Source organism: Mirounga angustirostris, unplaced genomic scaffold (assembly GCF_029215605.1).
Source record: "Mirounga angustirostris isolate CCGP_5_RB_7025 unplaced genomic scaffold, mMirAng1.0.hap1 SCAF_3, whole genome shotgun sequence".
Lineage (NCBI taxonomy): Eukaryota > Metazoa > Chordata > Mammalia > Carnivora > Phocidae > Mirounga > Mirounga angustirostris.
This window is the reverse complement of record NW_026991711.1, coordinates 190916224-190943833: the sequence shown is the minus strand read 5'-3', so window position 1 is coordinate 190943833 and position 27610 is coordinate 190916224. Positions and strand designations below refer to the sequence as shown.

Genomic DNA, 27610 nt, shown 5'->3' with positions numbered 1-27610 from the left:
ATGCTTTCCTTATTTTTTCCTAGTTAAGATCCTTAGCTTGAAAGATGGCAGTAGATCATCCCAAACCCCCATGTAAAAATAGGCAGAGCAACCAGATAGCAAAAGCAGAAACCTGAGGACAACATTTACACCAAAACTGAATGACAAGGTGTCCCCTCCAACCCCAAGTACAAGGAGCTGGGGACACAGAGCAGAAGAACACCAAAATAACCAGCAGGCATTCGCAGGGAGGTCCAGCAGACCAAGGCAGCAACTACAGCCGGAACTGGGAGGGGCTTGGCCACCTCAAAAAAGCACACCACCGTGCTTTTAATTTTTCTGGAAACAACAGAAGCGGGGGCTCTATGACATTTAAAAAGCTATCCCACACCAAACTTTCTTCTAAAAGTAGAAAAAATACTATCTCACATAAAATTAAGCAATGGAAACCTCCAAGATCAAAGCCCATGCAACGTTTCTATCAAAAAGAAGAATGAGGAGTAAATTAACATCACAAAAAGCCACCTAAATGGAGCCCACTCTCTCAAGCAAGCTAACATACAATACAAAAATTACAGAAGAACTGTAAGAATACATAGAATGGAATTAGAAAACCTCAGAAACGAGCTAACAAAACCCAAGGGATATTAGAAATAAAGAGAAAAATCATTTTAGAAAATAAATTATAATGAATCCAAGAATGAACAAATAATGCTTTAAGAGAAATAAAACGTGAAAGACAGAATATCCCCTCCCTCACCCCTCGCCTTCTGAAGGATGCTTGCCCTTTGTATGATCCTTCTGTACCTCAGTTTCCACAATTAGGGGAACAATCACAGCTCCTGCCTTGTCAAATCACTGTGAATAGTGAGTTAAGAGATGGGGCGTTCAGGGGGCATGCTTGGCTTGGTGCCGAGCTAGTTATTGTCCTGCTATTGCTGGTGGTGACATTCTTGCCCAGTCCTTGGCAGGCTCGGGGGGCTGCCAGTCGGAGGGCTTGTGACTTCATGGTGTCTCTATGGGTGTCCCCCCACCAGGCCACATCACAGAAGCAGTGAGTGCAAGCAGTGCGTGTATTTTGCCTGAGGCCAAAATACAAGGAGAGCAAACACGAATTAATATTCCCCTAAATTATCCGGCCCCACCCATGGTTCAGTCCCTGTGCCTTTGGGGGAACATTGACCCGAGGCCAGAGTTAGTATTTCTCGTACTCTCCTCGGTGTTCAGGGCCTGCCCTACAGAGGAGAAAACTCAGCATCTTCGATGGTATGACTTACATATTCACACACATGAAACCCCCGCAGAGCTTCGGAGTTGGCGGCACCCCAGCAGGTCCTGCACAGTCTCAGCAAAGCTGTCACAACCCCGAGTCCACCTGCAGCCGTCTCTCTGCTGATCTCGTCCCGGAAGCTGGGCCGCCTGGGTCCAGCACACACAGCTTATGAGCAAGCCCATACTCCTGACCCATGACCGTGTAACACGCGTGCCCGTCCTCGTCGCTGGGAGACGGTTCGTGTGCAGCCCTGGTGGAGTGGGGGGGGGGCGGGGGGGGCGGCAAACACCGACCAGCAGCATCTGCTCTTGGGCCTCTGCCCCTGGTCCCCGAGGAGCGTATTTGGGAAGCTAGGACTTGTTATAAATTGCTCTCTTCTTCATACTCTTTGTGATGCTGTGTGGGGTAGAATGGAAGGCTGATCCCACCCTTATTTCTCAAATATTTTTTCTTATTTCTCATTATTTTTTTCCTGCTTTGATGTCTCCATTCTCTTCCATTACTTGATTCCTTCTGTACCAGTTTGCTAGGGCTGCTGTAACAGGGGTCACACGCGTTCCCTCACAGGCTGGAGGCCAGAAGTCCAAGATCAGGGTGTCGGCAAGGCTGGTTCCTTCTGAGGGCTGAGGGAGAAGCTGTTGCTTTGCTGTAGCTTAGAAGCTACATGCACCCACCAGCCCCACGTCTCTCTTGCCCCGACTGCCAGCCCTCCTGCCTGGCTGCCCCGATGTCCCTGCGCTCCTATGACCTCATCATTTCATCCCTCGCCTTGTCCCCTGGAGGTTTGCTATAGCCTCTGGGGTTCTGCTGCATCTCCCCATCCCTGCGTCCAGCTTCGCACCTGTGTGCTCATGGCCCCTTTTTATAAAGGACACCGGTCATATTGCACTGGGACCCACCCTAATCACCTCACCTTCACTAGTTGTATCTGCAACGGTCCTATTTCCAAATGAGGTCACATTCTGCGATATCGGGGATCTGGATTTCAACATAGGAATTGTAAGGAAACACAGTCAGACCCACCCGTAACACGTTCCTTGTTTCTTTTCCGTCCACTGTTGTAGGCTTTCTTGCCCTTGTTCATGCCTTGTACTTAAAATGCCTTTTCAGCCACCATTTCCTTCTTCCCTCTCTGGCAGAAGACCTGGGATCTGTGCAGGGGATCCTGAAGTTTCTAACTTCTGCCTGAGTGGAAGGGAAGGGTTTATGGCGAAACACAGCCACACACTTTCAGGATGAGTCTCAACGCTTGGCAAGCAGTGGGGGCTGGTGGTGTCCTTCACTCCATCAGAACCACCACCCACTAATTCAACTTAATATGATGTGTCTAAACGAAATCTGTTAGGTCCTAGAAAATATGGTGCATCTGGGTATTAATATGGATTTATTTAAGCAGGAAAATTGGGGTCACTTTCAGATCATCTCTAATGTCATGTTTACAGCAATAAGCACTGGATTGAATGGAGGCTACAGGATCTCTTCCTGCTTTAGTGAAGGCGAAATTAACCACTCTCCTATTTATTACCTGCTCATTAAAAAGCTCGGGCATCAGAAGCTGCAATGGAAGTTTTCACTATCACTCATTCTCCCCACCAATACCCATTGTCCTTGCCAAGGACTTTTTTTTTTTCATGTGGGAGCTTTGAAAGCCTGCCCTCCACAACAAAACACCCAGCATTATCTAGTTTAATTCTAATTTTCTTAGCATTCGAAAATGCTTTAAAGCTTTTCTTAATTCACATACATGTAAGCGCATTCTATTGGACATACATATAGAACATCAAAAGCTCTGCAAGATCCATACTTCTTATAGAAAGAAAAAGCCAGAAAAAAAAAATGATCAAGACACTGTGACTCATGCATTGAATATTTTGCCTTCAGATTCAGGTACAAATCAAGAGAGAACTGTATGAGCATATAAAGGTCCCTCCTCATGACAAATGGAGACAGGCAAACTAATTTTCTTGGTGACCTTATCTAAATTAGTTAGAAAATAACACTTCAGATTTATGACTAGTTACAATTAAGACCTTTGATGCCTTCTAATTAAACCTGTAAAGATTTATTTCTGTATTATTCCTTTGGTAATCCTTTGAAAATGATAAAAATGTAAATGAATATTACCCGCAAAAGGAGATGTTTCTATTTATCCTAAATTAGACTCATATCCTTCCTTTCAAATGACTGCATTTTAGGTTCAGATTTACACTGCTCCAATACAAATTCCACATTGATCTTAAATAATTTATTTTTAAAGTTTATGCCAATGTTAGGCATAATTGCTTGGAATATAAGTATAAATTAAATAAAGCCTACCATGTTTTAGTCTACTTTGTACGTCCTTCATTTTAGAACTTAGTTCCACTTCAGTCATTCGATAGTCAAAGGTTATTTTTAGAAATCCTAGGAGGTTAGCGTCCTACTCAACAGAATGCCCCGTTACTACAGGGAGATAGCGGCGCTCTCATGACTGGACGGGTTTTCTCAAGTCTTTACTGAGAGAAGATGTGTTCTCCATGACTCCCTGCAACACCATTCTATTTGCTCAGAAATGTTGACTATGTATTCTGTGTTAGTTTTGCAGGTGCCAAGATCATGCAGCTCAGACCAACACAGTCTCCCATTTACTTATCCTCTGTTTCTGTTCCTCCAGGAGAGTACAGTTACCTGGGGACCACGCTTCGCCAGGTATCCATAGAACCCATGCCTTCCCTCCTGGATGTGAGACAGCTCATCGCCCTGTATGGGATCTTGCCACTAGGTAAAGTCTCCACACCCTGTTGAACGTTTCCTAGAAGCAGGAGTGCACTGCTTGGTGCCTTTGGCAGCATCTTCCTGGTTGAATTCTTTGTGCTGATCATTTTGAGTGAGGGTAGTTCTATTGCAACCGTGCATCCCGGAGAGCACAGGAAGGTGCTACCCGGGGAGCACGTCTGCACCGCTTCTGAGTGCCTGCTTAACATTCTGGGCTGAAAGTCCTGTCGGCAATCATCTGGAGAGATAATAACCAAAGCAAGCACCTGCAATTAAAATTAATCAAATTAGACAAAGGGCTAATGTTAGGCTTGCCTTTTATACACAGGCTTCTGTTACTGGGTCCTTAACAAAGCCGGCCTTTCATGAATCAGTGAAAGTGTATTTCATGAATCTAAAGGATCAAGGCTCTACTGGTTTTCACTGACGTCCACTCTAACTGCTAAATAAGATTCCATCATGATTGTTCAGACCAGTGGACCAGACTTCTGAGGTGCAGGTGCAGGAAGGGCGGCTCTCTGATGCTCTCCTTCACGCTTATCATTTTAATAACCTTTTTATGTGTATGACCTGAGTCATCTGGGGCAGCCAGGCTTGGCTCTGATGACAACTCCGGAATAGAAATCATGTTTTATTTGTTTAACTGGCTTTAAAATAATACGGGAATAGTTTGGGCACTTATAATATTGTTCCCCTTTGACTTAGACCTATTGGCAAGAAATGGTTCATTCCCTCTTTTAATGTCAGAAGTAGTAAGTGGAATTGGGGCTCAACATAAATTTTATATATACAAAGTATATATCATAAATAACTATATGATACTTCTGGGGTCAACCAAATAGATATGCAATATTTATGATGTCCATGCAAATAAAATAATTAGCCCTCAACCCTCATCACAGTGAGATGGAAAACAGTAGAGCAGAGAGCACCAAGACCCAGCATGTTGTTCACGGAACTCCTAAGACATCATTAAAGGGGGCAGTATGTTTGATCCTTGGCTCGAGGATACAAAACGATGGATATTGTTTCCAAGTGGCCTTAAAAGCATCAGAAGAAGGATGCTCAGGAAGCATCCCACCTGAATCCTCCTCGTGTCAATGAGGAACCCGAAGTCCCTATGGGCTGCTGACCTCCCCAGGTCCCAGAGCCAGCAGGGATTTCTTCTGGGGACTGGTGTGTGTGTTTGCAAGGCACAAACCGGCCAGACAGACGAGAACATTCACAGATCTGCCTTCGGGTGCTTCCTTTAAATTTCATAGATCTAAAATCGTATCCAGTGGCAACACGGAATGTGTTTGCTGGCCCTGTGTTCAAGTCACCACTGCCAGGACTAGCCAACCCGGCCACTCTGCAGAGGGCCCTGAGGACACGCCGTGAGGCCACTCTGCACCATGGCCAGGCAAAACAAGCACCCACTGGCCTCTAGAGCCCTAAGAGCCTCAGCCAGGGCTCCCAGGACGAGGTGTGAGCTTTCCAAGCCCCCTGGGCAGATATGAGAGCACCCAGGACATATCTGGTCAGCGCTCACCCATTCGCCCTCCCAGAAATATGACTGCCCCCCAGAATATGGAAGGAGAAAAGGAAGGGAGGAGGGCGCTCGGCCAGCACCTTTGGCACATCTGCAACCCTCCCCACCTCCCAGGGACCCCTATGGCTGGCATCAGTCTCCCTCCCCAGCCCCTTGCTGTCCCTTGTTACATGGCTAGCGAGAATTATCTGCCACTCCCCGGCACCTGCCTGACTTCCCACTGCAGGCCCGCAGTCACTGTGCCACCCTCAAGGGTCCTGTCTACACGTCCCAGTTCTGCTCCTTCAGGGGTAGCTCAGGTTCCACCCTCTCCCGGAAGTCGGACCTGAGCTCCCCCACTAACCCCCGCCCTTTTCTGAACCCTCTGTGGCTCACACGGAGCTCAGCACTATTTGCCTCCCGTTCTGGTCACGTCCACTCAGGTTCAGCTCCCGTCCTGGCCATAAACTCTGTACAGCAAGTCCTGACTCTTCCCCACCAGCCCCCAGCCAGGGCCATGAACTGAGCAGCCCCCAATACCAGGGGCTGAACGGACCACCCGGTGAATGGCGTCTGTCTCCGATCGTGAGCGACAGAATCTCCTTTATCATATTACGTTACCGTACCCCTCGCTGACCACAAATAAAGCACACCTACGTCACTGCATTTTAAACAGAACTCACGCAAAACTGGCTTCCAAGTTTATGTTGGGTAACCATAAAAATTGTTCCTGATTATTTGGTAAATTCCCTATATCTTTTCAGTTACACAAGAAAAAAAAGAGAGAAAGGCACAATAATAATTGTATTATGGATGTAGTCACAGCTGATCAAAAAGTGCCCAGCCGCTGCCCCAAGCAAAGTCACGATAGTAGATGCTTTGATCACAGCACTCTCCAGGATTTCATTTCATAGTTACTTCGTGCCAATGTGCACTCCGCGTGTGTTCAGGACAACAGAAGATGCTCGAGCCCGAATCCCGCTCTGGCCCGGAGGAGATGGGCAGTGTGGCCGGCCTCCGAGGGCCTGCGTAGTAACTCAAGGCACTTCACCAACGGGTTGGAACCCAGGGCACACCGAGGAAGTCCGGCTACTTACACCTGGCTCTTACTTCTCCCCTTTCCCTCCTGAGAACCACTAACGAACATTCCCAGCCCCCTTACGGGCTGCGGCTGCATGTCCACATTCCTTTTCCTAAGCTTTCAAAGAATATAAGGCCACTGCCAACAAGCAGAGAAACCCACCCCCCACCCTAGAAAAAATGCCAGAGGTAAGTTATTGCAGGAATGTTCTTTAGAATTATGAGTGTGGGGGAAATTCTAGGGTGAGGGGTAGCAGGGAAAGCCACGTACAGAATAAGCAAGGAGATCCTGGTGGCCCCCACCTTGAGCCCTGACATACAAATCAAAGGTGTCACAGGCTAACTCAGATGGGGGATGTGCCTCCGGTTAGAAATGCTTTGGACGCATTTATCACTGTTGCAGAAAACTGGGGCCAGACACTGGAGGAACAGCCTTGAGGGATCCTCGTCTCAGAGTCGCTGCGCTTCTCTGCAGGATTTTGGAGCCTTTGTCTCTGCCTTTTGTAGGTTCTGCAACGGTGCATGAGAAGGCTCCTTTGGTGAAATCCCTGCTGCTGGCAGGGCCATCGGGGGTAGGGAAGAAAATGCTGGTCCACGCCATCTGCACCGAAACGGGAGCCAACCTCTTCAACTTGTCGGCAGCTAACATTGCGGGGAAGTACCCTGGCAAAAATGGCTTGCAAATGATGCTGCATGTGGTCGTCAAGGTACTTGTTGCCTTTCTTGGTTCCCGGTATCCCTCCCTTGTTCAAATTACATGTTCAAATCTTGCCGTTAGTTTCCCACGAACACGGACCCTAGCAGATGATTTCCTTAGGCTGATGCACCCATCGCATCCTGCTATAAATCACTTCATCCTTGCATCTAGCCGAGCATCCAACAGATAGAAACAGCTCTTTCCTTTGCATAAACAACCCTTACTGTCCCATCCAAATCAACCTCCTCCCACCGCAGGAATCCTTCCTGAAATGTCCCCACGTGTCACTGAAATCGAAAACCACAATTTCTATCTCCAGCCCACCTTCCTTCAATAAGGCATCAGCCTCTTGCATTTTGGGTACTCTTTCACACATGGCGTGAGTTACCAAGGTATGGTTCCTTGGGCACATTTGCGCCTCACACACGTGATACCAAAAGCCTGCGGGAAGCTAAACTGACCACAGGGGAGTAAATGCTCCATGATATCTGGGCTGGAGGATAGGAAATCCTAAAAGATCCATACACTACCGAGCCCCGGGATCTTAGACAAGTTCTTCACCTCCCTGCATCTCCGTCTTATGCCACCAAAATGAAACGGTCAGACCAAATGATACTGTCAGCCCTAAAAGCAATGATTCTCTGATATCATTTAGATATGGGTGATGATGGTAATAGACAGGTGTTGAAAGTAGATAGGTAGTTGATAGATAGGGACATAATATGCATATATACACAAATGGATTAGCAAGTTTTCAAGCATTTTATTACAGAATATTCATATTTAATATTAAAACTTGACAGGATTTAATTTTTATTTCTTTGAGTACCTCAAGGTTGTCTTTATGCTGTTCAATTCACTTTTAGTTACTAGAATGCCAGATAAGCCAGCTTTCACTGCATGAAGATGCCCACCTAGCAAGGAGTCCCCCACACCTGGGGCAAGATGTCAGTTCTCAGGGGCTCTGAGTCATGGTTATATGTGAGCAGTTGCCCGTAGGAATGGTTCCTTTTCCACATCATGTTGACAGCCAGAGTGAGGACATGATGGCAATGGGATTTTGTTCTCTTGGCCACATGGTCTCCACCACTGTGGTGGGTTGGGACATTTCCCACTCTCCTTTCCTCCGCTGCTTGTCCTGCGGGAATCTGTGGAAATAGAATTTTGAAGAGCTGGGAGGTGGGAGGGGAGGAAGGTGAGTGGGGAGTAAAGACCACTAAGCTGTTTAATAGGGCGCCTCTCCTCCTATGGACCAGCCGTGTCACCTCTTTGTGGTGTTCTGTTGAATCTTCTCAGTGGCCCCGTGAAGAGTCCATCCTCATCCCATTTACAGATAAAGACACTGGGGCTCTGAAAGGTTCAGTAACTTGTCCAAGGCCACCGAGATCACATGGCTGAGCTGGGGTTCAAACCTAGGTCCTTCTCTTCTTTGCCCTCCTGCACTATTTTTATTAAGGTAAAAATTATATACGGTGAAATGCACAGATTTTAAGGATACATTTTAAGTGCAAGCTTGGAAAATGTCCGCAATTGTGTTGTCACCATTTTCACGGGTCTTTTGGTCCTCGTATAATTTCTTCTTTGAAATATCTGTTCAAGTCATTTGCCTACTTTTCACTGCATGGTTGGCCTTGTGATTTGCAAGAGTTCTTCGTATGTTCTGGACGCAAGTTCTTTGCCAGACATACATATTGCAAATATTGTCTCTCGTTCTGTGACTTACTTGTTCATTTTCTAATTTTTCAGTCATTTACTTGTCCTATCACTGCCATAGGGTGTTGAAACCTCCCACCATGATCGTGGAATTCTGTATTTCTCCCTTTCGTTCTGTCAGCTTGTGCTTCACAGATGTTGAAGCGCTGTTAGGAGATGTGTCCACGTTTTGGATTGGTGCGACCTCCTGTTTGGTTATTTTATCATTATGATAGGTCCCTTTTTGTCTCTGGCAATACTCCTTGTCCTGAGGTCTACCTAACCTGATACTAACAGAGCCACATCAGCTTTCTCGATAACTCTTTTATTTTCAGTGTCTTTAGAGTTAAAGTGCATTTCTTGTGGACAGCACGTAATTGAGTCTTGCTTTCTTATTCACCCTGAAAACATATGTGGAGCCTTTAGTTTACACTAAATGTGGTTATTCATCTGGCTGTGTTAGGTCCACCATTTTGCTGTTGGTTCTCCATTGTCCCATCTCTTCTTTTATTCTTGTTTATCCTTTCCTATCTTCTTTTGGGTTAACTCAGTACTTTTTATTACTTTATTTGGATTCTTTATTGTCTTTTTAGCAGTGCCTCTTTCTTATTTTGCAGTGATTGCTCTATGGATTACAACAGTCATTTTTGACTTAGCACAGTGTATGCAGAGTTCATATTGTAGGATTTTACATAAAATGTGGGAACAATATAATCCATTTGTTATCCTGTGTCCTTAATGTTTTTATCATACATTTTACATCTAGAAATGTTATAAACACCACAACTGAGTGGTATTATTTTTACATTATTTATATTAAATAGTCATGTGTCTTTTAAAGAAATTACGTCAGGGGGGATTTAGCATTTTGCACTCATTCACATATTTATTCTTTTCAGTGATCTCCATTCCCTTCCACCAATCCAAGTTCCCACCTGGTGTCATTTCCCTTTTAGCTGATGGACTTCTTCAGCATTTTTTTCAGTGCAGGTCTGGTGGCAACAAATTTTTTTTAGCTTTCATCTGATTTATTTTTAAATGCCTTTATAGCATCTCCATTTTTGAAGGCATATTTCGCTGGATATAGAATTCTGGGTTACATTTTCCTTTCAGCGCTTTAAAGATGTACTTCCATCATCCTCTTACCTCCAAATTTCTGATAAAAAGTTATCAGAAATTCGAACTGTTGATCTTGTATATTGTGTGTTATTATTCTCTGAATGCTTGTAAGTATTTTTCTTTATTTTGGTTGACTATAGCTTGACTATGATGTGCTGGCTGTTTCTGTTTTTTCTTTGGACTTAACCTACTTGTGGCTCACTGTGATCATTGAATCCATAAATACATGTTTCATACCAAATTTTGGAAATTTTGGCCGCTGTTTACTTAAATATTATTTCTGCCCCATGCTCTCTCCTCTCCTTCGGATGCTCTAATCACATGTATATTTGACTGATTGTTCCATGAGTCACTCAGGTCTTGTTCTCTCTAGTTTCCACATTGGATAGTTACTATTAGTCTGTACTCAAGTTTACCTACCTTTTCTTCTACCATTGCCACTCTGCTATTAAGCTTATCTTGTGGATTTTTTTTTTTTTTTTTTGGTATTTCTGACATTTTGTTTTTCAGTTATAGAATTTAACTTTGCTTATTTTTATAGATTTTTATTTCTGTCTTGCAATTCTCCATCTGTCCATTCAATATGACTATCTTTTCCTTTAAGTCAACTTAAGAGGCTTTACCATTCTTGTCTGCAATTCCAACATTGGGTCATCTTGGAGTTGGTTTCTATTTGAATTCCGTCCTTGACCGTGTGTCAATTTTCCTGTTTCTTCATATCATTAATAATTGCTATTTGCATATTAGACATTGTGGATGATATGTTGTTGATACTCTGGGCATGCTGGGCTTTGTTCTGACACGCAGTTAAATTACTGGCTGATCAGCTTGAGCTTGCAAAGGTTTTGCTTTCCATTTTGTTATTGTGGGTCTATTTTGATTTTGCCCTTAGTCTAAGGTGCCCTTAGTCTAAGTCTCTTAGGCCTAGAACATCATCTTCACTTTAATGAACCTTAAATGGAAAGCCTGAGGTATTTAACAAGCACCTTTAACTTGGCGAAGACTAAGGTGTGTGCTTAGTTCTTCTGATTTTCCAACTGTTGCTCTCCACTGAGCTTCTCAGAATCTTCCAGCATGCAAGCACATTTCTGAGGCCAGCCAAGGATTTGAACCCGAGTTGGAATTTAAAGCCCAGCAGCCTGGCTTGTGGCCTCATGTGCTTACCCATCAGGCTCTAAGGACTAAGTGCTTCAGAGGAAAAGTAAAAGAAACCTATCCTCTTGCCTCCTCCCCCCACCCTGAAATAAAACCCTAAATGCATTCATTCTAAATACCGAATTTTGTTGACATTGTCAAGTAACAGACAGGAGCACATAAATATTAAACTACTGGCATTTCATAAGCATCCATATATACCAGATCCTGTTCTAGCACTTCTCTATGTATTAACTCATTCAACAACAACCGTATGAGGGAAGCACTGTCATTATCCCCGCTGTACTGATGAGAAAACTGAGGCACAAAGCATTTAAAGTAATTTCCCTGGCCAGCAATGCTGCAACGTGAGCCCACACAGTCTGAATCCTGAGCTGCCAGGTGTAATCACTGCATTATTCTGCCTCTAACTGAAGTAGGGCTAAAGTGAACCTCTTCTCCCTCCTACCAAATGGCTCCCTTGCTCCTGGTATGACCCTAGGACAGAGCCAATGGCATGATCCTGATGTGCTCTATCTCAAGAAGTTATTGTTTCTGCTGCAGAGAGGTTATCTTGATATCAAGTGAGCTATCTTTGCATTTATTAGAATCATTGCATTCTAACATCACGTAGGCCCCAAAACGCTGAACGTCACATTTTCGAAACGTGGAAGAGTGTGTTTATCCAACAAGGCCACTCCATGTCAGAGAGCCTGACACATACCTCATTAAGCGTCACCTTTACCATGTATATAACAGATGAATGAAAGACGCAAAGGTCTCAGGAGTGGGCGTTGTTCAATTAGAAATCACGTTCAGTGAGGCCACTGTGTCCTGGCATGATTGATAGAGCAGTTATCTGCCCTGCAAAGAGGTATTTGCTTTTAATTAACCAAAGAAAAATGGGAAATTATGCCTGGGCCAGAAAATCAAGGGCAGGAAGCCATGGTGCATTCCTGTGTTACGTGAGCCATGGAATGGGTTGCGGCAGGCACGTGACAGAATATGGATCTTCGGCATTTGCAGGAGAAGGTGAACTATATCAGAAGGGCCTGTTACTCATCACGTCTCCATGTAAAGAATTCCTGTCCCTGAATTAATCTCTGGGAAATCAAGAATGCAACTCTTAGGAAACCGCTCCTAAGCACGCTTCTGGTTGGTGGCACTCAGAGCTTCACCCAGCCCACTCTGCATGTGGGAAAACAGTGGGGAAACACGCCTCCGATTTGCTTTCATGGGCACAAATTCCAGTCCATTTTGTGATCGTTATTTTTGGTGGGTTCCTTTGTTTTACACACAATAATGCTAATACATTAACAGCTCGGATAAGGGAGTTCCTTGAAGAAATGAGTTTACTCTGCAAGTAAGCAACTGTTATCTAAAATTCCCTCTTATGCTAAAGCTATATGTGGAAAAGAATACACATCTATTTAGTGGGGAAATATTAGAAATATATCTAAGAATTAAGAAATGTGATAAATGATTACTATTTAATACATATTGTGCAGACAAAAGAAGTTATCTAGGCGCCTGGGTGGCACCGTCCGTTAAGCCTCCAACTCTTGGTTTCAGCTCAGGTCATGATCTCAGGGTCGTGAGATCGAGCCCCACATTGGGTTCCACGCTCAGGACGGACTCTGCTTAAGATTCACTTTCACTCTCCCTCTGCCCCTCCTCCCCACCCCCCACACAGTCTTGGTCTCTCTCTAAAATAAATAAATAAATCTTAAAAAAAAAAAAGGAAGAAGATGAAGAACCTATCAAGGCAAGGCACCAGCCTCCTCAGGTCTTCATAATGGTAAATCGGGATGGAAAAGCAGAAAGGACTCTCCTCTGGACTGGAGTCCGGCACATGCGAAGGGGTTTTACACACACTTTCCTTTTTAACTGCACCAATCCTCGGTGAGGCAAGAATTAAAGTCTCCATTTTGCAGACAAGAAAAGTGAGGCTCAGAGTGCCTAATCTGACTAAAACTACATTAGAACATGGCTCCCGACGGGCCGCTGAGGGAGGGAAGCCTCCGTCGTGCCCAGCCTGTGGCTGCCATGCCCTCACGGTGACCCAAGGGCAAGGGCATTTCTGGGTCAAAGTGTCAGCTGGGGACACTTCAGCGTGAGAAGGTGAGGAACTGGAAGCTCCCACATGCTGTTGGCACCCCGGCAGGTTTCCACGACTTCCGATTCCCCCTTGTCTAGCACCCCCTTCTCCTGAGCCTCTAGTCCTCCCAGGAGAAGGCCGAGGTGAGGCCAGCAGAGCCAGGGAGGCAGATCAGGCAGAGAATTCCTTGTCTCGTGCTCCAGGTCTTGGGAGAGATGTTTTCTCCTCCCTGTGGTCCTTGAGCCCTCCCTCTCCTCCAGTGAGGGCCAGACTTGGAGGGAGGCCGCCCCCCAACACCCGGCAGTGGCGGATCCAGGCCTCGTGGCCCATACTGGCCTGCATGTCTGGACAAAAAGAAGCCAGGATGCTGTTCATGCCTTGGCACCACCCACCAGGGGCTCCTCGTTGGGCTCACAGCCAACAGCCTGTGGCCGCATGCCAAGGGATCTTGCCCAGATGTGCTGATATAAACAGCTGGTCCAGCAGTCAGGTGATGGAGAGCCCAACCAATTATGTTTCTATAGCTCATGGAAACTTACACTCCTGGTTAATAACCCAAACAAAGACATTGTTGCTGTTTGTGGATGGTTTTTTTTCAAACATACAGATATGTAATAAATGTAATAACTATGGGAATCACCTTCACAAGGTGGAATTCAATCAGGATAAAGCAAACACCTACTACACCTGACCCCAAAACACAGAGATACTCCCTTGAAAGAAGGGGAGGAGGGAGAGAGGGGAGGGGAGAAGACAGAAACAGAATTTAGGAGCTCTGGTGCAGCACCAGGGATGAAAATAACAGAAGGAAGGGGCTGGTGACCCTAAGTCCTGAATCGGTCTGCCATCAGAGGCCAGGTCACCTTTCACTGCAGCATGGAGATGGTTTCGGGTTGAGGAAGGGAGTGCACATGCACATCAGAACCTTTTTTTTTTAGTGTGGACTTTATATTTTAAAGCAGTTTTAGGTTCACAGCAAAACTGAGCTGAAGCGACAGAGTGTCTCCACATCCCCACGGAGGGTTGAGTGGACTCTGCAGGGAGGGAGGGCCCCAGACCGTGGATGCCCTGAGCGTTGTCTGTCACTAAGGATGTGCAGGCATTCTGTGTGCTGTGAATCACCGTGTCCATCTGCTCTTGTTCCGTGGAAGGCTCATGGGGATGGACTAGGACCAGGGTCAATCCACAGGTATTAAAGGATTATTAACCAATTTGGAAACACCTAAAGCAGGGAAGGCCTTGGGTGCAGCTAGAATGTGCCACGGGAAGTTGAGGAGAGCCATGCACATAGGCTGTGCTGCCATTAGCCCTGGTGTGGCTGGGAGTGAGCCAGGGAGGAGAAGGAGTTCCAAAGGGAAGTCCAGGTGACTTGTAAGCCCAATGCCTACCAGCATTCAGACACCTTCCCCTTGAATACAGCCCGATAATCAGCAATAACATCAATGTGTTCCTATGGCTAGCACTGACCCAACTCCCCTCACGGCATCTGCCACAGTCTATCAACTGGACCCGTATCTTGGCTCCTTCCTGGTCTTCTCCTCTGCCTCAGTTTACCTTCCTTTCTATACAGGGTCAGCCCAGCCGGGCTCCTGACCCTTTAGTACACCTCTACAATTCTTTTGAGTATCATTTATGGTTTTTCCCAGCTAATACCCAGTGAGGACTTGAAGTAATTTCTGCAATCTCATAAAAGGTAATGCAAGGAAATTGAAATTTTAAATATTTTTAAATAGTGGAAATACAGAACAAAATGTGTTCATGTTTTAAGTACTTAAACAGAATCCAAGTGAGTCCAGTCTGGGAACATGAACCTCCCCTCTCCCCGAGTAACCCACACCTCTCCAACTCCTCCCCAGCATGGCAGCAACTCACTGGTAGCTGTCCGTCTGTGCCCAGCAATTCCCATTCAGACACAGAAACTACACACTCTTTGCAGGCAGGGACCTTGTCTCTCAGTCCCCAGACCCTCCTGTCTCCCACCACTGAGCTTGATACATCACAGCTTGATCACACCACAGCAAATGGTTGGATGGATGGATGGATGGATGAAAGGAAGGATGGGTGGGTGGGTGGGTGGGTAGATGAGTGGATGGTACAGGGCTGAATTGATGGATGGATAGACAAAGGAAGGAAGGGTAAATAGATGGAATGATGGGTGGGTAGGTGGATGGGAAGATAGAAGGAAAGAAGGAAAGGTGGATGGGTAGGTGGCTGGATAGATAGATGATGGGTGCATGGATGGATGGATGGTAGATGGATGGATGGATGGATGGATGGATGGATGGATGGATGGTGGGTGGATGTGTGGATGAATGGGTGAGTGGGTATATGGATGGTGGGTGGATAGATGGATGGATGGATGGTGGGTAGGTGGGTGGATGAATGGGAGAATGGGTGGGTGGGTATATGGATGGTGGGTGGATGGATGGATGGATGGATGGTGGGTAGGTGGGTGGATGAATGGGAGAATGGGTGGGTAGGTATGTGGATGGATGGATGGTTGGATGCATGAGTGGGTGGTTCTTTTCTGTTTGGTAAACTGAGACTCAACCATTAGGGGGGAAAAATAGCTGATTTTTCATCAGGTTCTCTAAGGCAAGCAAAATAGGACATTTTCAGAGAGAACTTCCAAAGCTTCCAGGAGTCATTTGGGCAAATCATATTAGTAATCCAAGCATGCTGGACACAGTTTTCATCGAGGAGCCATCATATTGTAATCCAGGAGAATCTAATTCTGATGGTAAATGTCTGACAGCGTTTCTTTAGAGATTACAAAAGATCAAAGCCATCAAACTCACATGGAAGGAGAAGTCTTTAATTGTTTCATAGAGCTCCCCAGAATTTGAAAAAAAAAACACTCATTGCTGGAAATTCGCCTTCATGCCTGAATTGACACTAACTGAAGCCCTGCAGTTATATTTGACAGGACTGAAGAGCCCTCTACCGGCAGCTGGAGTGAACTGTTCTGTGTAACTTCTGAAAAGTTCAATTATGAATTAATTACATCTAATTGCCCATGACCTCAAACTATCTGTGGGTAATTTAAATGAAGGCTTTTCATTGCTAAATGAAAATTAAAAGAGCAAAGGATACCATTCTTCATTAACAAATTGGCAAAGAGTTTTTTATTGTTAATACTTGTTCAGGAGAGGCATGTAGAAAAACAGATCCACTTACCTACGGCTGGAGAGAGCATAAGCAGAGAATTTCCAGGAGGGCAGGTTGACAATGTGGGTGAAAACGTGAACAACACAAGCCTTGAGACCCAGCAGCTGCGGGTGTGGCCTCGTTCTAAGGGAATGACCCATCATGTGCCCCCAAAACTGTTTAATTTTGTAAGAAGGCAGAAACCTCCCAAAGGTTCAGAAACAGGAGGTTCACTCAGTAAATTATGGGACTTCATGTTAAAATCATGTTGGAGACGTAAATTTCATATTGGGTGATCCAGAATGTAATGCAGTGTTTGAGGCACAATCTCATTTTGGCAAATATGCATGTCGAAGATGGTCTGTAAAGACAGGAGATGTTTGACGATTCACTTGAACGGAGGAGGCAGTGTGTTGTCTATGTGTCTGAATATGTATTCTGAAAATTTTGCTAATGAATACTGCTCTTGCAGTAACAATAAGAAAGGACCAAATTTCCACGAATTTCCATGTTTTCAAAGTTTGATCTGTCTGCCCCTAGTATCTGCAAATATCCCTAGTCTCAGAGACGTGCAGCCTGCGCCAGCACCATCCGTCCCCGCCTCCCCCCAGGGAAGGGGGGAAGCCCTGCTCCCTCCAGGGTCATCCTCTCCTGACTCTCCTCCCATCCCGCACAACCTCAGGTCTCCATGCTCCCCATCCTTCTGAAAGAACGCTCTCTGTCTCAGTCTCTGGCCATTCACACTTCAGCCCCCTCTCACCTGGCTTCTGTCCCCTCCACGCCCTGCCAAGGCCACCAGTGGCCTCCAGAATGCCAAACCCTCGGGCCAACACTGGCCACTGTTGCCCACTGCCTTCCTGCGCCTCTGACCTCCCTGGGCTCAGGGGACGGCACTCTCTTCTGTGCCCTTTGTTCTCTCTGGCACTGCTCTTCCCTCTCAGCCTGAGCCTTCCTGCTGAATCGGTGCCTGAATTCACCCTTGGCCCTACCCCCCAGCCCGTGCTGGGCTCATCCACTCTCCTCCGTCACTTGTGAGCCCCCACCATCCATTCCCACATGCCCACCAACAACGTTCCCAGGTCCCCGGGAACAGCTGCCCAGCCCGTCATGCCTCACACACCCACCGGAGGAATTTTTCTAGAACATGACTAGGATCAAAGTTCTTCATTCAAGTCCTTACAGACTCTCCACAGCTTCCAGGATAAAAGCAAGCTCCATAGCATGGTGACAGCCTTGGTGATGCCTCTGTGACCCCGAGCAGCCCCATGAGGGCACACTTAGCCCTGTGCCCTGGCTCCTGTCCCCAGCATGGCCAGTTCGTCCCCTGCTTTAGGCTCTGTGATCTTCTAGGGACCACTAGAAGCTCTGCTCTAACCTTTATCTGTGATCTCCATTCCTGGTCGCCAGCCTGACCCACATCTCCTTCTTTCTGTCATTAGTGATCCTTGCTGACACCCCATTTTCCTTGGCCCCCCTCACAAGCTGCCCTCCCTGCCCACGGGCAGGGCCTAGAGGGCAGGGAGCCCAGCACTGAGCACAGCACCTGGCACGTCAGAGCTCCTCCGCAAGCACTAATGAAGGGAGACATGTGAGAACAGCTCTCATTCTGGGCTCAAAACAGTAAAGCCAATCTTTGTCTCCCACGACAGCCTTTTGACTATTTGAAAACAGCTCGTTTCCCCCTTGAGTCTTCTTTTCTCCAAGGAAAAGTCTCATCCCTTAGACAGTTCCTAGTGGGAGAGGCTGTCCGCATGGGGGTGCCCAGTTTCCGTGCCTCTCTTCTCTCCCCGGAGCTTAGCACGGCTGCCAGGTGTCCTCCAGCCAGCTCGTGACTGCAGAAGGTCAGGAAAATGGAAAATGCGTGCTCAGGAGGACAAGACAGTAATGGTTTTAGAGTTCTTCCTGCTGGAATGACAGGGGACAGAGAAGGAAATGGGCTAAGGGGAATGAGATGCTTTTGACCGGGCATCTTGTCTACCATGGGGTCACGGCCGTGTGACTCCGGGTTAATAGAAGGTCCGGGGGCGTCAGGCAGACCCATGTCTGACTCCGGGTTCCAACATTTCTCCAGTGCTGGTGCACATGTGACTCCCCCCAGCAGTGACCTCGTATATAAAGGGGGAGATGCTGGGACGTGCTTGGCATGGGCTGGGGCACACGACAAGTGAGGACAGCAATGATGGTGTGGCGATCCAGGCACTTGGCACACGATTATTCCTTGTATTGTTATCGTCGAAGCACTCGCTGGGGAAACATCTTCTGCTTCATTTGATAAGAACTGAGCCCTTCCAAACCACGTCCCCACCAAGGTCCTCCACACAGCCCCATGGGCCCCAAAGTAGGTGGACGGTCCTGTCAAAGCCATTCCTTAACAGGTGCAGGTGCAAACTTACAGAAAGTGCGTAATTTCCCAACGAGCTCCGACGGCGCAGACAAGTTCACGGGACAATTGTTAGCAGGCACATTCAAGGCAACACTGTGACCAAAACAATTTTAAATCAGGTGCTGGAAGTAAGACAGCTGGTGTTGAAATTATCCCAAGCTAAGGAGACTCCTGCATTCAGGACCCTCGGTGTTGCTTACTTGGTTAGAAGCAGAAGGAGAGAAGTCACACGGAATTTCTTGGTGCTCACATGTGCAATTCCCATTAAGAAAAGCAGGCTGTGGAAACCTGCAGCTTGCCAAGTGGACACGGGAGGGGGGAGGCCCGCTGCCCCGGCGAGCACACGATTAGCCAAGGACCCTAGACAACGGTTTATGTGAAAACTGCTGCTTTCTGTTCCGAAGCTACGATTTTTCAGAGGGCGTGAAAAGAATAAGATTTTGCCTTTGTCATTATAAAGTGTCTCTTTTCTAAGAAGCTTAAAACCCAGCATCTCATTTTCTTATTTTCTTTGGGGGCTGGAAGTAGGGAAGCTTTGGACTTAAAATAGCTTGTAGCAGAACAATGCTTCCGTGGAGCCCGCCCTCTGCAGCAGGCCGGCCACATTGTAAAGTCGGGGGGCCGACGGCAAGGAGCCCAGAGAACAGACAGCTGCGGAGGGGGGCCCAGGGTCTGGCTCGCGTACAGGAGGGAACCTGTGGGCATGGCCGTGCTTCCAGCGGACTCTGCAGCCGGCAGGCTGGTCTTGCGTCCTGCTTCTGCCACTCTCCAGCTGTGTGAACTTGGACCAGGTCCCTTCACGTCTTCCCGCTAAGTTTCACCATCTGTAAAACCTGGTTGAGCAGAGTGGCGTAGCGTAGCGTGAACGAGTTGTCATCAGGTGGAGGGCGTGCTGGTTCCATGCTGCGTCAGCGTTGGCCCCGATGGTGTGACGCGTGTGGCCCCGGCCAGCACACGGCCGCTCGCTGACTCGCCGTGATGATCACACCCCGCCACGCCACCTAGGAACCGGGATTACGACCTGCGATCCTGGATTCTTAAACTCTGTGGCTCTGTGTCTAAAAATTAAGGCCTACCAGACAGCGGCCGGCTAGTCCTGCTTCCTCTCTGAACGTGCTGGTGAGCGTGGGGCCGTGAAGGCACACGGCCCAGGGGTCAGACTGGCACCGGGATCAAGTTCCACGCACTCCTGTCTTCAAGCGTGCGTAATCCGCTTCCCCCGGCACCTAATGCTGCAGGAACGGACATGGCCATGGTGCACCTAGTGATTTTTCCGTCATTTATTAAATGCCTGGCTTGGTTAAAACTCACGCCTGCTGACTTAATGATGGTTTAAGAAATACAAAAATAGGAGTACATAACGCTATATTTGCTGTGGCCGGAGACGGCTTTTATCTGTCACAATTTTGCACAAAGCACAAATTGTTGCAAAAATACCCAAACTTTGCTATCGTGGGGGCGCTTTGAAGAGATTGTTCGGTGAGTGGCAATTATTCACAGGCCCACGGTAAGGCCCAGCGCTGGCGCGAAGCCCTGCCCGCCGTGGAGGGGCTCAGAGCCACCTTCCAGGCAAAACCTCGGCCACAAAGGCTCAGCCGCACATCGGCGAACAAATAGCGTCACGGGGGCCCCTTGTGCTGAAACAGCTTTTCTCGTGATGAGCGAGTCTGAATGAACCTGGGAGCAGCAAGTAGGCTGTAATTAAAACTCAAGGCCCAAATGTCCGATTGTTTGCAGCAGAACATGACTGGCTTATTTCAAGCCAAACTAATTTGAGGCTCCGGGTCCGAGGGCAGAATGGGCAGCACGGGTGTGTGTCCCACCCCGAAGGTGGGACAGGAGACAGGGTGGTGCCCCTGCCCTGTTGTGCAGGAGGGGTGCGGTCATGCCCTGGAGCCCCTCCAGGCCCCCCCAACCCCCCAGAGCCATCTCGGGGAGCCACCAAGTCCTGCTGTTTGTTGGGGACCAAGAGAGAAATGCATTTATAGCCAAGTCTCTCCTTCTCCTTGCAGGTGGCCCGGGAGCTCCAGCCCTCCGTGGTATGGATCGGAGACACAGAAAAAACCTTCTACAAGAAAGTCCCCAGTGCAGAAAGGATGGTGAGAGCTTCTAGATCTTTTTCCATTTGGCCTTTTCTGTCCCCCTCCGAGGGGACTCTTACCGGGGACTGTCTTCACTTTTCAAGAACGTCTTCTTTAAGGGAGGAAGGGAATGAAGGGGCAGCTGTCTCTCTCTGCCCTATACATGTCTGTATTTGAAAAACTTCAGTGGTCTGATTTTATGAGGAATAATTTAGGGGAAAAAAAATGAAGGAAATTATGGAAGGAAGGGGGAGGAGGAGCTTTGGACCCAAACATGTGACTCAGAGGTAAGAAACAATTCAGAGAATTTTCCTTGGTTAAAGCAAATGGCACACATAAGGGTTATTATTAGGATTTCCTATTGTTCATAATAATAAATAGAAAAGGCCTGAAATTTATGAACAAAGACCTTCGACAGAACTGCTAAGTGCCTACATTTGGGGCCCCCGGGGAGCCCACTCTCAACTGCTTCCTTCCTTCGTTTCTCTCCTTTAGAAGGCCCCCCTCCCCCGAACTTCCCCCCACAAATCACCAGCAAATTTCCCACAAGTAAAAAAAAATTTGCAGATACACATGATTGTTATTCCACATCAATTTGCACCAAAGCAAATAGTGGTTAACTGTGAATTTCTGATTAAAGTCATAAGGATTTTAATCACTCTCGATCCTTATGCATTATACATCATTTTTAGCAGGTAGAGATGATTTGGATAAAGAATGAAAGCTCCATCTTTTCTTCCCCAAATGAGCCTTGATTGCCCTGTCATTTCAGGAACTCTTAAGAGGACTCATTCATTATTAAATCCGGGAATCTGGGAGTTCGCTCCCTCTGCTGGCCAAGTTGCTACATTGAAGAAAGTCCCCACGTATGAACACCTGAAGGCAGGCGTTACTATGAGCCAGATCAGAAATCTAAAGAGGCGTGCGGGGCGTGTGTAATCCAAGGTGTCACACACCCGACGTCATCAGAAACCTTGTCTTAATGGGCAAGCGCTCCTCACGCCCCCACTGGTCATCAGCCTGGGGAGTAGGGGACGTGGGTTCCGGGCTCACTCTGCCATTCACCTGAGCAGGCTGTGTGTCTGTGAGCAAGTAACTCAACCTCTCTGAGCACCCACTTCCTTAACAACTTAACTAAAGGGTTCCAGAGAGCACAGCCTCCAGTTCATGGGGCGCCCCTAGCATTCTCTGCCATGACCCCCTCAGGCTGTGGCTTTGCTATCAGCAGTTACAGCGTCTGCACCCCAGAGTCTGTGGGGAACAAGGCGAACGCAAAATGCTCATTTGTAAGAGAGCCAGAGGAGCCCTGGGGGCAGGGCTGATGGTGGGGAATGAAATACGGGCTCGGCAGACACCTCCCACAAAGGGAGGCCTTGTGCAGGGCAGGCGGCTGGCAAAGGCCTCCCGCCTGGCCTGGCCCTACTGTTGCTGATCCCAAGAGACTCAGCCCAAGCTCCAATTCCCACAAACATAGCCATGGGCTAGTGTTATTCCGGTAAGAAATGAAGGCCTTTGGTGGCAGAGTCTTTGCAGTGGACAAATCGGACCTTTGTTCTGTCCAGCTCCTCATTAGAAGAGTCTGTCATCTGTCAGGGGAATTAACGGTGCTGAAGAGCATGAATCACTTCCCTGGATAATTCCCAGAACACCTGAGGGTCAGCAAACAGAAGAGCTCCTTGGGTTCCCAAACGTCCTGAGCCATCCCACACAGACAGAGCTGCAGGGGGGTGGGGTGATCACTGAGTGCCTCCTCCAGCTGTACATGGGAAGAGGTGTCCCCGCTCACCCCCCAAGTCCTGCCCCTCAGGCTGCCCCTGCTGCCTTCCTGGAATTCCGGGGTCAGGGCTGGACCACCTCTGGTCTCCTTCCCCACACCCAGCCTCTGACTTAGGCTCTTACCAAGTCCCTCAGCCACCAAGGCCGGAGCTGTCTGGAGCATTGTCCACCTGCCTTCTGAAGGTAGCCACCAAAAGCCAAGGGCAGCACCTGCATCCACAGGTGACAGGAAAGCCGGAGGCATCACAACCAGGTTCTCATTGCTCCCTTGGCCACCCCTGGGAAAGCCAACAGCCTTCCTTCTACCATGGTCCAGCCTCTGTCCCAAAGGTTCCACGATCCCAAAGACACTGAGGCACAGAGAAGAAGGTCCATCTGCAAAGAAACTAGGAGGCTGCCAAGCCCATCACCCACAGCTACAACACAGACCCCCCCCCCCCCCCCCCCCGCCTGCCCTCTGCCACCCCGCAGTGGCTGCCGCCTGCATTGGAGGGATTCCAGAATCTCCCTTTAGGAAAAAAGTCTCACTCACAGTGACTTACTCCCTGCTTGATGCCTCAACCTTTAGGTTAAGGATCCCAAGGTGGTGAAATGTATGAGAATCACCCAGTCATCAGCAGCAAAGCAAGAAAGAAGTCCAGGCTGACCGCGATGGCTACTGAGCTTGGCTCTGCCCTGGGAAGCTGAGCTCCCTGGTGCAGGGACCCCAGGCCCAACACCTAGGACAGTTGTGAAAAGGAAGAGGTTCCCAGGGGTACAACTCCTATCAACTCCTATGTCAAGGAAGCTTCCAGCAACTCTGAGAAGGAAGCCGTTTTCCCCTGTTTTGCACAAGAGGACAGAGGTTCCAAGGGAGCCACAGTGTGTTGGGGATAGTGCTGGGACCCAGAAACAGGTTTGTCTGAATGCAGAGGCCAAGCCCTTCTCCCCATTTGGATGGCGCTCCCAGCTGGGATGCCCTTGAGTGCCAGGCATTCTACCTTCCTGCATGCTTCCACCCACAACGTGGACACCCATATCTGCCCACCACACCTCCTCAACCCCCGGGCCACTCCAGACCACATCCTGAAAACTGCCTGTGGGGCCCTCTGGTCCTAGAGACGAGATGCCCTGCTCCAGAGTTCCCGCACTCCTACCCACACCCTCGTCCTCTCCTGTTGTCCTCCACACCCTGAAAAGTACTTCACCTCTAGAATTTCGGCAATGTCCAAGCTCCCAGCAGGCCCCACCCCGGCCACTCTCAGGAACAGCCGCCCAGACAGACACCTGGACGCAGCCCGCTTCCTTTCTCCTCCTCCTGGGAGCATCTTCTCCACCATCTGCGGCTCACACTCAGCCGGGCAGGTGTCTGTGGACGAGGCGAAGGTAGTAAAGAATGAGACCAGACAGGCTGCGGCGGCATTTTCTGCACCATTACCCTTCGTCACTCCATCGAGCAGGAGCCTTCCCGACGTCGCAACAGGCCTCCCTGAGGGACGCTCCTGCTTTGCTGGAGCTGGCTGCAGTAGGGTTTTGTGGAGGCCGACTGCGGAACAGCAAACGGAAATTGCTGTGTGGATGCTAAGCCCTAATGTGAGACTGCCCCCTGCGGGGACTGGCAGGACCGGCCATAGAGGCGGTGGCTGTGGAGGTCGCCGGGTGACTGTGGGGATGTTGGCTGGTGTGATGGATGGGCGCCAGGGTCTCGTGCATAATGGACAGGCCTCTGAACTGGAACAGGGGTGGCCCGGGTGCAGGGGAGTGCTGATTGAACAGACTCGCCTTTCATTCTCACCCCCTCCTAATGAGACTACGCCTCACCATCAGCAAGGATGTCACCCTAGATGCGGCCCAGGATCAACATTTGTTATCCAAACAGGCTAATTAAGTGCAGGTGTCCCTGCCATTTCAGGACGTGCAGGTAACAATATCACCTGCCTCCGAACAGGCAGACGGCCCTACCATCACCATGGCAACTAGGCTGCTGGGGATGGGCTCAGACCACACAAGCATGTCTCTCACCACACAGAGTGGCAGTCTCCAGCATCACTGGGGCCCTGGGATCAGTCCTGCTTCCACCAGCCTTTGGGCAGCCCCCACATGCGCCCCGCACATCCCAGTCACCCCTGACATCTGCTTTGTTCTCCATCAAGCTTCTTAAAAGACCAATCCGTTGTCACCATCCCCGCTCACTCCTCAACCCACCACCATCTGTTTGCTACCTTCCAACTCCTTAGAAACTGCTCTCAAGGAGTTTTTCTTTGACATCCATTTTGCCAGCAAACACTTTGGTTCACTTGCTCTCCCTTTATGCCACGTTCAAGATGGTTAAATTCCACTATTTCGAAAAATTCTCTCTTCCCTTAACTTCCGTAGCCCTGGCCTCCTCATACCCCACCAACACTTTTTTCTGTGTCTCCTCCTGTGTCTTCTGTATCTCCTTCTGTGTCTTCTGTGTCTTCTTGAGTTTCCATCCCAGGCCTGCGGCCCCTTTCTCTCCCCTTGCCCTCCTTGGGCACCATCTCATGGCTTGAAAAATCACACCCAAACCAGTGACTGCCCCACCCCATCCCCAGCCCAGGGCTCTCCCCTGAGGCTCAGGTGCCTGCATCCTTGGGGAACCTCCCGTACGGTGCTGCAAAGCCCGCCAAACTCTCCTCCCTCACTACCCACCACCCAAACTGCCACTGCTCCTGCATTTGCAAAAGGTTGGTTTTATTTAAAATAACCACTCTTCATAAGAGGGCTTTGGATTCACTCTGGTAAAATGAACCCTGAATATCACCAAACTCTCTAAGCCTCATCCAAATGCAGTAGGATATTTCCTGGCATAGATATAGATATTCCTATGAGGTCTCTTCTTCCAGAATCTCAGCAGAGGGCTTTCTTCAGCAGCATGGAGCCCAAAGGCAGTTTCTCAGAGCTAAGTAGATGAAGAATTATCATTTACCATAATGGAAACCGATGGGAGATTTTTAGACAGTCATTTTGAGCTCTGTTGGCAAATTGCTAGTTTCCTCCAAATAGCAAAGCCCCCAGCTTTTCTGTCTCTTAAAAACCTTGCTCTTCAGTAGAGCAGACCTGGCATTGTTTCCTACCAGCACTTATACTGCAGAATAAGACACCGATTATCCCTTAGTAAGCACTTTGTCAGACAGACACATTATGCCATGCAATCCTCACAGCATCCCTGTCAGCTAGGCTCTATAATTATCCCCATTTCTCAGATGTAGGGACTAAGGCTCAGAGAAATTGAGCAATCTGCTCAAGGTCACACAGCTGTTAAGAGCAGAGCCAAGACTGCGATCAAATATGTCTGAATCAAAATCTATGCATTTAGCTATTTGCCATACCATCTGCCTATTATTATGGAGTTTCTTCCCTGGGTTTTGTTTTGTTTTGTTTTGTTTTTTGTTTTTTTGGTGGGGAGGGGAGGGAGTTTGCACATAGCCTGGCCCCCAGGTTAAGTTCAGCATCAAAGTAAAGGCCCAACAAACACCACTCCCTGGCCCAGGACAGCCCAGAGGCTGAGTCTGAGAGATGGCAGGTTTCTGCAAAGACCTGGGGTGGGGATTAAGGAACAGCCTTTTCATGAGCAAGTCTTCATCCTTATTGTCAGAGCTGTCCATTTCTAGGATTCCAGGAAGTCTCATTCCATTATCCCTCTCCTGTGCTTTCCCCTCTTTTAAGCTCCTCTGTTCTCCTGGGTGGAGTCATACAGGGCCATTGCTTCCTCCTGGTGGAGCTGAAGCAGGCTCCAGATTCCTGTGGGTGCAGGCGGAAATGATAGGAAGATGCCTGGTGGTCTGGCCTCAGGCCCAGCCTCTGGGATTTATTTTGCTGTAAAAATTCCATCTCTTTCTCTGCTGTGAATTACATTATAAAAAGTTTCCTCTAAACTGACTCCAACAACATAGAAAAAGGATTATACACCATGACCAAGTGGGATTTACCCTGGGTTTAACATCCAAAAATCAATTAATGTAATACACTACTATGTCATTAGAAGAAAAGACAAAAACCATCTCATCTCAATGCATGCAGAAAAAGCATTTGACAAAAATCCAGCACCCCTTCATAATAAAAGACTCAACAACATAGGAAGAGAAAGGAACTTCCTCCACCTGATAAAGGGCAACTACAAAAAATCCACAGCTAACAAACAACAAAAGACTGTATGCTTTTCCCTTAACATCACCTCTTCTCCCCCGTATTATATTGGAGGGTCTCACCTGGGCAATTAGGGTAAAAATGAAATAAAAGACATCCACAATGGGAAAAAAAAGGTAAAACTATCTCTATTTGCAGATGGCATGATCTTATATATAGAAAATCCTACAGAATCCACTAAAAAAGCATTAGAACTAATAAACAAGTCCAGCAAGGTTGCAAGATACAAGATCAATACACAAAAAGCAACTTACTTCTATACACTTGCAATGAAAAATCAAAAATTAAAATTAAGGAACAACCGTTTATAATAATGTCAAAAAATAAAATATTTAGGAATAAATTTAACAAAGGAAATATAAGATTTCGACTCTGAAAGCTACAAAAACATTGAAAAAAGCTAAAGAAGACCTAGATAAATGGAAAGATACATCAAGTTCATGGATTTAAAAACTTAATATTGTTAAGATGGCAAGAATTCCCAAACTGACCCGCAGATTCAGTGAAACTCCCATCAAAATGCCATCTGACATACTGGCAGACATTGACAAGCTGATCCTAAAATCCATATGGAAATTCAAGGGACCTTCAATAGCCAGATCAATCCTGAAAAAGAAGAACAGAGTTAGAGTACTTACACTCCCCAGTGTCAAAACTTACCACAAAGCTGCTGCAATCAGGACAGTGTGGGGCTGGCATAAGAAGAGACATATAGAGCAACGGGATAGAATTGAGAGT

The 27610-nt window shown here is 47.7% G+C and overlaps 1 protein-coding gene across 1 annotated transcript in view; it reads left to right on the top strand.

Annotated features, from left to right (window-relative positions):
- The window catches only part of IQCA1 (IQ motif containing with AAA domain 1), a 122367-nt gene extending 100481 nt beyond the window's left edge, over window positions 1-21886 (top strand). The window contains exons 14-17 of the mRNA XM_064585845.1: window positions 3906-4013; window positions 7104-7303; window positions 20879-20965; window positions 21767-21886. Coding sequence (XP_064441915.1) covers window positions 3906-4013; window positions 7104-7303; window positions 20879-20965; window positions 21767-21886 — 515 coding nt within the window. The remainder of the gene's footprint in view (window positions 1-3905; window positions 4014-7103; window positions 7304-20878; window positions 20966-21766) is intronic.
- Window positions 21887-27610: the final 5724 nt, after the last annotated feature.